General features: G+C 45.0%; 1 protein-coding gene across 2 annotated transcripts in view; it reads right to left on the bottom strand.

The window, feature by feature from the left end:
- Positions 1-12,362, bottom strand: part of DEUP1 (deuterosome assembly protein 1) — a 71,496-nt gene that overhangs the window by 19,895 nt on the left and 39,239 nt on the right. For both annotated transcript variants that reach the window (XM_087721089.1, XM_087721088.1), the window contains exons 10-11: positions 9,976-10,125; positions 6,205-6,404 (exon numbers count right to left, since the gene is read on the bottom strand). In XM_087721089.1, the coding sequence (XP_087577215.1) occupies positions 6,205-6,404; positions 9,976-10,125 (350 nt within the window). The remainder of the gene's footprint in view (positions 1-6,204; positions 6,405-9,975; positions 10,126-12,362) is intronic.

Genomic DNA, 12,362 nt, shown 5'->3' with positions numbered 1-12,362 from the left:
AAAGTATTTCTCTCCAACTTTCCTTTCCCCCTCCCAGATGTTCTCATTCCATCCCTCCTTCTGTGAGCTGAGACATCTTTCACAAGCTCATTGTCCCATTTGCAGCTCTCCATTCTGTCTCCCAAGGCTATTCCCAAATACTATTATACATGATAAAGGTTCCCCCCCACCCCCAAGTAGTTGAGTGTATAGATTTCTTGAGCAGTGATTCTTCTTAGATGCTCCTAGAGTAAAGTTATCAAGCTCAGAAATTTTAAGAAACCTTCAATCACTTGTTCTATGCATTTAAAACGATTTAAAATACCATTTATGCTAGATTTTGGATTGCAAACGTTTGTTACAATAACCACCAGCCTTTCAGAATGTTTAGCCAGCAAAGAAAGCCTGATGCAATCTTGTCTGGACACCATCTCCTCTCCTCTCCCCTCTTCTCCTTTCCTCTCCCCTCCCCTCCTCTCCTTTCATCTCCCCTCTCCTCCCTCCTTCCCTCTCCTTTCCCCTCCTCTCCCTTCCTGTCCTCTCCTTTCCTCTCCTCCCCCCTCCCCTCTCTCCTTTCTTCTCCCCTCCCCTCCCCTCCTCTCCCCTCCTCTCCTTTCCTCTCTGTGATTTTGTTCCCTTCTCATGGCATAGAACAGTGTTGGCGAAGCTTCTTGGCACCAAGTGCCAAAATGGGAGCACGCGGGTAGGGGAGCACCGGAAACCGGAAGAGCAGTTCCCCGGCACCATTGTACATTGGGCTTCCGGGTTCCAGCGTGCACATACGGGCCGGTCACCTGGTCTCCCACTTTCTGGCGTACATGCGTGTGCAAGGAGCAGCTGGCTGGTGTGCATGCATGTGCCGGAAACCAGAAACTCAACTTCCTGACAGGTGCATGCGTGCCAGGGAGCTGCTCTTCCGATTTCCGGTGCTTCTGCATGTGCAAAGACTAGCTGGCCAGTGCGTATGTGCATGCCGGAACCCGGAAGAGCAATGGGTGATGGCTGGTGTCCTTGGAAAGATGGCTCTGCGTGCCACTTCTGGCACGCGTGCCATAGGTGCGCCATCATGGGCATAGAAGATTTGTAGGAAGAATCTCCCTCTTCTTTGTTTCTTGTAGAACCTAATGTAGCTGGAACATAAGGTTGGAAAAATAAGTGAGGGAAGACTCCTCTCCTAGAAGAATGAAATATTTTGAGAAATATTAAAAAGGCAGAATATTATATTTCCCTAAAGGAGGAATGGAGAAACATGCTCCTGAAGGCAGAAAGACACACCCTCCACCTTTCTTAACAGCCCCCACCAGATATTTGGTGCCCATTGAGAAAGACTGGGCCAGCCTATCTACAAAACAAAAGACCTTCATCTCCAGGGTGAAGGGATTAAGACATGACCTTTCTGGACATAATAGGATTAACTCACTACCATTTAGCAGCAGAGCTCACTGCATTGCACAATCTCCTAAGGGCATTGCATCAAAGTCCAAAGTTCAATCAAACTTGAGAGCTCAACAGCCAATAGAATACATGTTCTTGCACAGGAAACAGGAAGCTCACGTGCAAAGCCCAAGAGAAGGTATAAATACCCCTCACTCTCAACTCCATGTGGTCAGCTGCCCAGAACCACCTATGTGCTTCTGCTTCATCAATAAATAGATCTCTTTCCAATCAGCCTCCAGCCTCCATTTTGTCTCCACTGCCTTTCTCCCGGCTTGGAACTGAACCTGATGGCTATTTCTCCCAACAATTGTAAATAAATCAGTAGGTAACGTTCTAGATTTTTGAGCTCATAAGCCACGGCCACTTCAGTTGTCACCATCTGGACCAGAAGAACCTTGAGGAGCAGGAGGAATAGCCGCAAACAAGACACCGGTTAGATAAGGGAAATCTTGAGTCCAAAATAGAAATGCAATTTGAGAAAACTTCTCAGATCTGACATTCCCCAGGTCTCTTGTAGATAAAGGCTGGGATGGAAGAAGCCCTCTCAGGTTTGCAAGATCCTGTTACTCTAACCTTAGAGTAACAGTAGCATTCGCATTCATAACTTTGGTTTCCTAGTCTGGTCTACTTCAAAGGGTCTGACACCTTTAGGGATTTCATGCCGTAAAGTATCAGACAGAAACTTCTGTTTTCTTTCTCTTTTGAGAGAATGAAAATTTGTCACTTGTTGTGGTCCAGGCCATGCCAAGAAAGGACTCTGGTGTGTCCACAATCCATCTAGACGTCAGGTACTATAGCAGCTCCTTGTTCTGCCTCCATCACCACTTTTCTTCATTCTTGGCTTTTCCGCAGGAAACGAGCATGGTCAACATCCACTTGAGAAGGAGATCTGGATGCTTGCAGTTTAGCCAGGGGTGGGATTCAGCCGGTTCGGACTGGTTCAGGCGAACCGATAGTTCCGGTGAGCATTTGGCCCCGCCCACTCACCCTTGGGTTTCCTGTCCTATATTTCCCTGGTTTTTAGCTCAGCTGATTCACGCGGCACAATGGATTGCTGCGTGTCAGCTGTTTTACTCACAGGCGCTGACATAGAAGGTAAGTTTTGAAACTTAGAAAGGTTGTTTTTTGAATGCTACACACGTGTGAAGCGCCCGTCAGGCGCATGTGAGCGTGAAGCATGAGCATACGGGCAAAGCGCGCGCTCACCGAACTGATTGTTAAACCGGTTGCATCCCACCACTGAGTGTAGCTATAAAGTCACCTGGAAGATCAGTCATCTCACCATCACTTGCACGCTTGCAGGGGCTGGGAACCTGGCGGTGAATATTGTTCCTGTGTTTCTGACAGAAGCTTGTTCCTGTTTTGATAGAAAAGCTTTCTTTTTCTAAACGTTGCACTAAGAGAGATGCTTCCTTCCCCCAGCTCCCTGCCCCACTCATGGCTGCTATACTGTGCCAGCTGGAGTGGCGCTCAAGGCGTACCTGAAGAGGATAAATAAGCAGGTTGGTAGCAGGGCTTGGCTGAAGGAAGATGGGACTTAAGAGGCCTAATTGGTCCCCGTTGCTACCTCCTCCCTGTTCTCTTCATGTGAGTCAGAGGAGCATCCAGTAACTATTCCTTGGCCCCTTTCACTGCATTCTTGGCCATGATTTCCTCTTACACACATTATACAGTCTTTTTTCCCCCCTTTCATCCTCATTTTGTGCAGCAATCATTCTCTTAAGGCTGGTTTTTTTCCCCCTCATCTGCATCGTCTTTCACTTCATTGTTCTTCCAAGCATCCTTTTTCATATTTGCCATTAGCATAACTCCACGTTCGTCGGCAACGCAATTCTTTTCATTTTGCTCCGAGCTGCTCCGGCATTCTCTTTCCTCGCGGCCGCTTCCATTCGTTCGGTCGCAAGATTAATCTGCCTCCTAATACTTTTTCTTTTAATACAGGCTCATATTTTCCATCCCGGCTGTCATTTTACTTTCCCTCTCCTTTCTTTCAGTCCCTCCCAGTCAACACCTCTCACCACCCTTGTGGACTCATTAATTCTCTCGATCTTTCATCAGAAACAAACAAATCAATCAATCCTGCTTTTAGATTAATTCCTTTGCCCATGTGTATGTGTGTGGAGAGGCTAATGCTTAAGGTGCTTATATGAAATAAAGAGGAACTATTAAGCAGATACCCACCAAACCATAATCATGACTATTCACTGCAGGATCCAATCTGGGTCGATTACCGGGACTAGAGATCTAGTCTTCCAAGCTTTTGGACTTTTGCTGCAGCAGCAGTGGTGGGTTCCGGATCCTGTTGCAACAGGTACAGTGCAACAGAACCCAGAGTCCATCACATGAACACGCGCAGCACGCACACATCCTTACCTCCTGCGACGCCTCTGCAACGCCTCCGCGATGCTTCAGCTGCTCAGCAGAGCATCACAGAGGTGCCGTACACTCCATGCGCAGAAGCGCTGAAGACTCAAATACAGGTAAGGAGTACAGGTAAGGGCGGGAAGGTTGGTGGGCCCTCCAGAGAACCAAACCGGAATGGTACCCGGTGCTCCCAGCAGGCACCGGTATACCTGTACCAGGTCGTAACCCATCACTATGCAGCAACCCATCCTCAGGGAACTTCTCTCTCATCAGAATCAGTGGTGGGTTTCGGGTGGTGCGGCCCAGTACAACCATACCGGTAGTAGCCGGGAGCAGAGGCCACCGTACCGGTACGGTGGCTCGTTTCGCCCACCCAATCACATTCCTTACCTGTTTTTGAAGCAACCGGACCAATTGCGCATGCGTGAACAGCATGCTGTGCTTGCACGACCTCTGCTGAGCAGCTGGGTGTCGCAGGGCAGTGGCGTGCGCATACGTACGTGCCAGACGAGGACGCCCAGCCTCATGCGCAGCATACCGGTTGCGACAGGAGCCAGAACCCACCACTGATCAGAATCTATGGTGAGAGAGAAGTTCCCCCAGGATGGGCTCCAGCATGAGTCCAAAAACCTGAAAGTCTACATCTCTGGTCCCATTGACCAATCCAGATTTGGTCCTGGGACATTATTCTGGGACGTGTACTGTATATGTAGCTTTCATTCATGACTGTTCATTCTTGGGTTTCCTAACAGCTCAATTACTTTTTCTGTGGTTCCTACCAACCCAGAAATGAACCCTGAGGCTTCAGGGCTGCCAATAGGTGGGAGGGGGAGGGAAATAGTTAGCTGAGGTTTTGTAGTCAAAACAAAAAGTGTTCCTGTGGGAACCAAGGTCATTCCAACAGGAGGCTGGGAGAAGAGGAGCAAAGTAACCAAGCAACTTTCCAGCACCTCGATTGAACCATGTGACTGATGACTTGGCGAAAGGGGAAAACATTTTCTTTTAACTAGGTGAAAAACGTGGGAACTTTCAGAGTCAGTTTTCATCAGTTGTGCCAATATGATGTATCCAATAAAATTGTTCTTTTGAGGAATCTACCTGCCATGGAGTTCTGCTTTCTATGGGTGCATTACTTGTAAGGCTGACAGATTCATTTTATTCCTGCTGACCCATCTGCAATCATATTCATGTTTCTTATCAGAAACGTTCTTCTCCTGGATGGCTTTCATTCAGAACATCCTACAATGTTGCATCAACCTATAAATTTTTATTTTAATAAGCACTAATCTAATTTGTAATTGCTGACACGTATTTTAACTCTTTCATTTATAGTTAAACCTGTATCTTTATTCATCAACTTCACTCCACGAGACCAGACTACCTTCATTCCAATCTACTACGTCGTTCTGGTTTCTCCGAGTTTTACAAATAGACATCTTCTTGCACTACTCTAGACTTTCACACTTTTAGAAAGATAAAGAAAGTATGTTTCAAGTTAACAAGCTTTTTATAGTCCCTCGCCTCCCATGCAAAAAAACTCTGCTAAAGGCAAGGACAATGCAGGTATTGGGATACTGGGATTGCCATCTCTGAGAGTGAGTTTCATCCTAAAGTGTGATGTCACTGCTTAATGATAGCAAACCTGGGGAGTCCCAGTTGCTGTGGAAACCCCAAGATGTGCAGGTGGTTAAGTGGGGGTTCAAATCTCACCAGACACAACGTCGACTCAGCCTTCCATCCTTCCGAGGTGGGTAAAAACGAGGACCCGGATTGTTGAGGGCAATGGGCTGACTCTGTAAAACCACTTAGAGAGGGCTATAAAGCACTGTACAGCGGTATATAAGTCTAAGTATATAAGTCTCTTTCTCTGTAGCTGCCCCGGCCCTGTGGAATGATCTACCCGCAGAGATCCGGACCCTTCCCACTCTCTCGGCCTTCCGGAAAGCCATTAAAACCTGGCTGTTCCGGCAGGCCTGGGGCTGTTGACCCCAAAATACGGTCCAGCCCCATTCAGAATGGAGTGCATGATGTATCGTATTTTATATCTATTTTTCTTCTCTGTATTTTATTTTATTTTCTTTTTTGATTATTTTTGTATTGTAAGCCACCCGGAGTCCTACGGGATCGGGCGGCATATAAATGTTATTAAACTTTAAACTTTAAGTGCTATTGCTGTCTGTGCCCTCAGACTGAATCAGAGGTATGGAATCTCCTTGGAACAGAAATCAAAGGATTTGGATTATATAATGAAAATAGCGGGCGTCAAAAACTGAACTAAGAATGAAGACAACGCAGTTGACCGCACCACCCATCTCTTTGCTTTTCCGACGAGGACGAAAGAAAAAACCCAAAGAAAATCAAAATAAAGGAAAAAAAAAAGTTAAGAGCTAAAGTAGAATGATTTGTGCATGGTCATGTACCTACTTCTCTTCCTTTGCTGGCATTTTCAGAGAGGCCGGCTTGGCATGATTCGTTCCAAAGTAGGCGAAGGCATTTGCCAAGGAAGGCATGTCTGGGTCCCTCGGCAATTTAAGAAGTTCTTTGCGTAACCTTCCATTTTTACACTCCAGCGTACCAGCAGGATCGAAACAGGTCCTGTGCTCTTTCGTTGATAAATCCATTGTCTGCGTAGGTAGAAGGTAGGAGGGGAAAATCGCTTATTTATAATGCTGGTATAATTGAATTGATGCAATTCTACAAAGGAACAGGCACAAGGTAACATACACATAAACACACACACACATACACACACCACTTGTAATCATACAGCGTTTATTGTAAATAATAATAGCAATAGAATTGCCTCTAGAAGCGGCAAGCAAGACAAATCGGTAGAAAAGATAATAGCCTGGAGAACACAAAAACAACATATTATACGTGTTCAATGAACCTTGCATTCAAGGCTGTATCTGGTTTTTTTTTTTAAAAAAAAAAAGCACTCCGTGTTTTTTTTAAAATCGCTCGCCTTCAAGGCCTTAAAGCAGCACACGAAAAAAAGCTTGAAGGCTGCCGGAGCTGTAAATATTTTCATTAAAATGCTACCTCGAGTTACGCCTTCACCAGAGGCAAACGCAAAATGGTCCTTTCAAAATTTCTATAGGGCTAAATGTTAACAAACGATGAAATGAAGATAAAAATGCAACGGAGTTGTGTTCTGGGTCTTTTTGAAAAAACAACAACAAAGTCCTGCCATAGTTCTATAGAAAAAAATAAAAATAAAATCCTGCCATACTACTGATGAAAAGGAATGACGAAGTAGCATATTTTAAGAGGCAAAGTGAGGACTTGGGGGAAAAAAAAAAAGAGTTAGATTTTGCCAGTTTCAAAAATAGGGAGCAAAGCAACATTTCCTCTCTTGGTTGAAAATCGGTGAGACTTGAAAAGGCTTCATTTTGGCTGGATTATGCATACATTTCTCTGCCCCAGCATTTAAAAAATGCATACAGCTGTGGATAATGTCGTAGAACATCTGGGCCAGATGGTCCCAATCTGTAGACTAAGCTCTCTATGTGTTTTTATGCTCAGTCTATATTTTTATAAATAAACTAGCTGATAATCTGGCGTTGCCCGGGTATTTATTTATCCTAATCCATACATTTGTCCTCAAAAATAATCCCGGATCAAATGTAATTTCTAATGTTGGCTTTTACCCCTTACCAGAGGGAGACCCCTTGTGGAGTACTGTGACGCTGTTACCATGGCAACTCCACTGAGCTGTACAGTAGAAGCCATTTCACGGCAGTATGGTAGAAACCATTTTAAGGCACAACAGGCTGTATCTTAACAGAATACACATCCCGAGAGGTGTTAGGGGTGTCTTACCCCCACAGTATTTGTTTCCAGAGAGTAAATCATCTGTGTACCAAGTTTGGTTGAAATTGCTCAATTCCAGAATCATGCTAGAACACACACATACATACAGTCATCTGTCTGTCTGTCTGTCTGTCTGTCTGTCTGTCTGTCTGTCTGTCTGTCTGTCTGTCTAGAAACTCACTAAACTTCCCCTTATTCTCCATTATTGGAAATAAACCCAGGAAAAACTTGATGTTCAAAGCTATCCCTCCCTTGCAGAAATGGAGCAATATAATGTATGTTGCCTTGAATTATTTACAAAAATAATAAAGGCAGGGATTAAAACAAAGAAACCAACCAGCTGAATGTTTGGAAGACAGAAAACAGCAAAGGCAAACAGCGGAAAAGTTATTATTATGGTGGGTTGCACAGTCAGCTAGACATTTAAGCTGTTGTTTTTAATATTATAGAGAATAAATAATATATAACATATATAATATATTAATATTATATATTAAGAAGCTGTGGTGCTTCATCACTGGAGGTTTTTAAGAGACTGGGCAGTCAGTTGTCTGACTGGACTAGAAGACCTCAAAGGTCCCTTCCAACTCTATTATTCTGTTTTGTACAGAGAAAGATCTCATACTGGCTGGACAAAATGGTGTGGATATGGCCAGATACTAAAAAAATGTCATTTAATTTTAATCATTATTCTACATACTTTTACACATGCTATATTTCGATGACCTATTTTATACTTAGTTTTTTTAGAAGAGGCTGGACAGTCACTTGTTTGAAATGGTATAGGGCCATGATGGCGAAACTCTGTGCCCCAGCTCAGCTCCACTGCGCATGCGTGCGCGGCTCCCACCAGCCAGCTGATTTTCTGGTGTCTGCTGCACATGCCTGGGTGCGAGGAGCATTTGGGACGTGGATGTGCATGCACTGGGGCTGCACGTGCATGTGTGGGAGGGACGGGGGCTGTGCGCGCATACCCAGGGGTTGCATGTGTATGCACGGGGGTGGGCTGTCACACACACATGCACAGGGAGCGGGGTGGAGCATAGGGGGGGCGTTTTTGGTCCCAGGAGGCTGCAGGAAGGCCTTCTAGACCCAAAATGGGGCATGGGGGGAGCGGAGGGTCACGCATATGCAAGGGGGGGAGCGCTGGGAGGGTCGTGTTGCATGTGCATTGCATTATAGGTGTGGGTGCACTTTCGGCATGCAACAACAAAAAGGTTAGCCGTCACTGGTGTAGGGTCTCCTGCTTGAGCTGGGGGCTGGACTAGAAGACCACCAAGGTCCCTTCCAGCTCTATTCTCTGATATTAATCCACCTACTAAGTCCTTCCCAAGGAACTGGGAGAGGCCAATGTTTGGCGGCGTTAAAGGGTATTGTTGTAGGATGTAGGCTCTTCCAAATACTGAATGCCACACTTGGAATACGACATTCAGTTTTGGTTGCCACGATGTAGAAAAGATGTCGAGACTCTAGAAAGAGTGCAGAGAAGAGCAACAAAGAGGATTACGGGACTGGAGGCTAAAACATATGAGAAACGGTTGCAGGAACTGGGTATGTCTAGTTCAGGGGTAGTCAACCTTTTTATACCTAACGCTCACTTTTGTATTTCTAGTAGTGGTAAAATTTTCTAACTGCCCACCAGTTCCACAGTAATGGTGATTTATAAAGTAGGGAAGTAACTTTACTTTATAAAATTTATAAAGCAGAGTTACAGCAAACCCCTACCGCCCACCATGAAAGCTGGAACACCCACTAGTGGGCGGTAGGGACCAGATTGACTACCACTGGTCTAGTTTAATAGAAAGCAGGACTAGGGGAGACATGATAGCAGTCTTCCAATATCTCAGGGGTTGCCACAAAGAAGAGGGAGTCAAACTATTCTCCAAGGCACCTGGGGGTAGAACAAGAACCAATGGGTGGAAACTAATTAAGGAGAGAAGCAACTTAGAACTGAGAAATTTCCTGACAGTTAGAACAATTAATCAGTGGAACAGCTTGCCTCCAGAAGTTGTGAATGCCCCAACACTGGAAGACTTTAAGAAGATGTTGGATAGCCATTTGTCTGAAATGGCATAGGGTTTGCGTGTTTGCGTGGCCTGATTTCCAGCATGCCGCGGCCCAGTGCCAGACCACAAACCAGGGGTTAGGGACCCCTGCTTTAAAGCTTTTATTCTGGAATAATATAAAGTCCAGATTTTTATGATCCTGTACGTTTTTGCTCTTGACATCAACGGATCACATATTTTGGTTTCAAAGCAGCAGCTTTTCAGATGCCAATAGGTGTTGATCTCCCCAATGACCAAATGACCTCAGCCATGTTTTATTCCCGCCGCGTACCTGTTTTGCTAATATTTTCTCTTTTATCTCTAGCTCTGTTTGTACCTGCTTTTCCAGCACAGCGGCATTTTCCACAATAGTTGCTATAGTAATTTCCTTCTGATGAAGCTCCTCTGTCAAGCTAGAGTTTTCCATCCTCAGTCTCTCCACCTCGGAGCGATGGGCTTGCGCTTCCCGAGAAAGCTGGACGCTTATCTGCAGCCAATGTGACCCAAAAAGGAACAATGAGAGTTGGCTTTTCATAGGGTATCATTTGTCACCCGCTAGTGACTTTTGGAGCGGTCTATTCTTAAAACATCACCCGTACAGAGGAAGCGCACAGGAATTTAAAATGACTTGATTCAGAACAGCCAAGCTTTGCTACACCTTTGAGTATGTTTATGGCATTTTCTATGTCGCTCCCAAAGTCCACCCCACGGTAAAGAGATATTGAGCATAAAACATGATCTAGAAGGAATTATCTCTTTTTCCCAATAGTCCCAAAGGTGCTTTTTCAGGAGGCAACTGGATTTTCTTGTTTTTTCCCCCCTTTTGAAGACCTTTCCCTTCTCATCCAAAGAAGCTTCTTCAGCTCTGACTGAATGGTGGGGAATGGAAGGGTTTATATTCCTTGCAGGCAGCTGGTCATTTGCATCCTTTTTAGAGGGTCGTTGAAGCACTTGGATAGCAATAGCAATAGGAGTTAGACTTATATACCACTTCCTAGGGCTTTCAGCCCTCTCTAAGCGGTTTACAGAGTCAGCATATTGCCCCCAACAATCCGGGTCCTCATTTTACCCACCTCGGAAGGATGGAAGGCTGAGTCAACCCTGATCCGGTGAGATTTGAACAGCCGAACTGCAGAACTGCAGTCAGCTGAAGTAGCCTGCAGTGCTGCATTTAACCACTGCGCCACCTTGGTTTATCTGTGTCCTCAGAGTCACTTGAGTGGTACAAATGGTTCCTTTAGTCTGTGGTTTTTCTTCCCCTGGAAATCCATTCCTACTCCCACACCATTCAAAGGCTGTTCATCCCCAATTGTACAGCTAAAAGTCTGTAGAGATTCACAGTCATCCAGGTCATGGTTGTCCCAAAGGGGCTTGGGATCTTTGCCTCCTGAAAAAGCACCTTTGGGACAACCATGACCTGGATGGCTGTGAATCTCTACAGACTTTTTGCCACCAACAGATTCAGGGTTCCGACCAGAGATGGGTTCCTATCGGTTCGGACTGGTTTGGCCAAACCGGTAATGGTTTGGTGGTCTGGGTCGCTGGAACTGGCAGCGACCCAGGCATGCCACACCCCTGAACCAGTTTCTGAGCCCGCGAACTGGAGCCCAGAACAATAAAATCTGTCACTACCTCCATTTCTTCCCCATTTACCGTATTTTTCATCGTGACCCGTCAAAAGCGCGGAGGACAAAATCGCGCTCGACGAAAGCGCGCATGTGACGTCATCACAGCGCGACGAAAAAAATTAAAAATTGAAATAAAATTAAAATTAAAGCAAGCCGATTCACATAAAGGTAAGGGTTAGGTTAAGGGTTAGGGTTAGGGTTAGGTTAAGGGTTAGGGTCAGGTTTAGAGCGTTAGCGTTAGGTTTAGCGTTAGGTTAAGGGTTAGCGTTAGGTTTTTTGTTACGTTAACGGTTAGGTTTAGGGTTAGATTTAGGGTTAGGTTAAGGGTTAGATTTAGGGTTAGGTTTAGGGTTAGGTTTGGGGGGGTTAGGGTAAGGTTTTAGCTTTATTTTTACATTTTCCGATCACAGCGCGATGTTTTCGTCGCGCTGTGATGACGTCAAATGCGCGCTTTCGTCGAGCGCGATTTTGTCCTCCGCGATTTTGTGGTGGAACCTTTTTCAGAGTATAAGACACACCTTTCCCCCCCCCTAAAAGAGTGTAAAAATTTGGGTGCGTCTTATACACTGAATGTAGAACCAGCCCCAACCCTTTGGCCTCTGCCTCCCAGCAATTTACCTCTTTGCAGCAAATGGGGGCTTGCGGAGGCTTCAATAAGCTATAGCAATCCCTGCAGCCTGTAACAGCTGATGATCGGGAGAAATTGAAAGTGAAACTAGCTCTTTGCTCTACATGGCAAATTGCTGGGAGGCAGATTTTTTTCCTTGTGCTAATCAGGCTGTTTGCTGCAAGGAGGTAAGTCAACAACTATAAATGCCTATAGAATGTTCAAATTTTTAGACTGATTTTTTAAAGAGTGCTTTATTATTATTCTAGACAATTTAACAAAATGATGAAGCTTTTTAAAATAAATGCTTGATCTGAAGAGGCCCCGTGCTATTGTTTTAAAAAGTGCTATTCTTTAACTAGCAGAGAATAACTATACTTCCAGAAAGCACATCAATTTTAACAGCATCGGTGCAAATATAGTCTGAAATATAACACTACAAATAGTGTATATTGTCTGTACTGTTTGTTGCAAGGAGGCAAATTGCTG

The sequence above is a fragment of the Thamnophis sirtalis genome, unplaced genomic scaffold, assembly GCF_051295495.1.
Source record: "Thamnophis sirtalis isolate CommonGarterSnake01/CBP01778 unplaced genomic scaffold, rThaSir2_p1.2 scaffold_8, whole genome shotgun sequence".
NCBI classification, from domain to species: Eukaryota; Metazoa; Chordata; class Lepidosauria; order Squamata; family Natricidae; genus Thamnophis; species Thamnophis sirtalis.
This window is presented reverse-complemented; position numbering and strand designations above follow the sequence as displayed.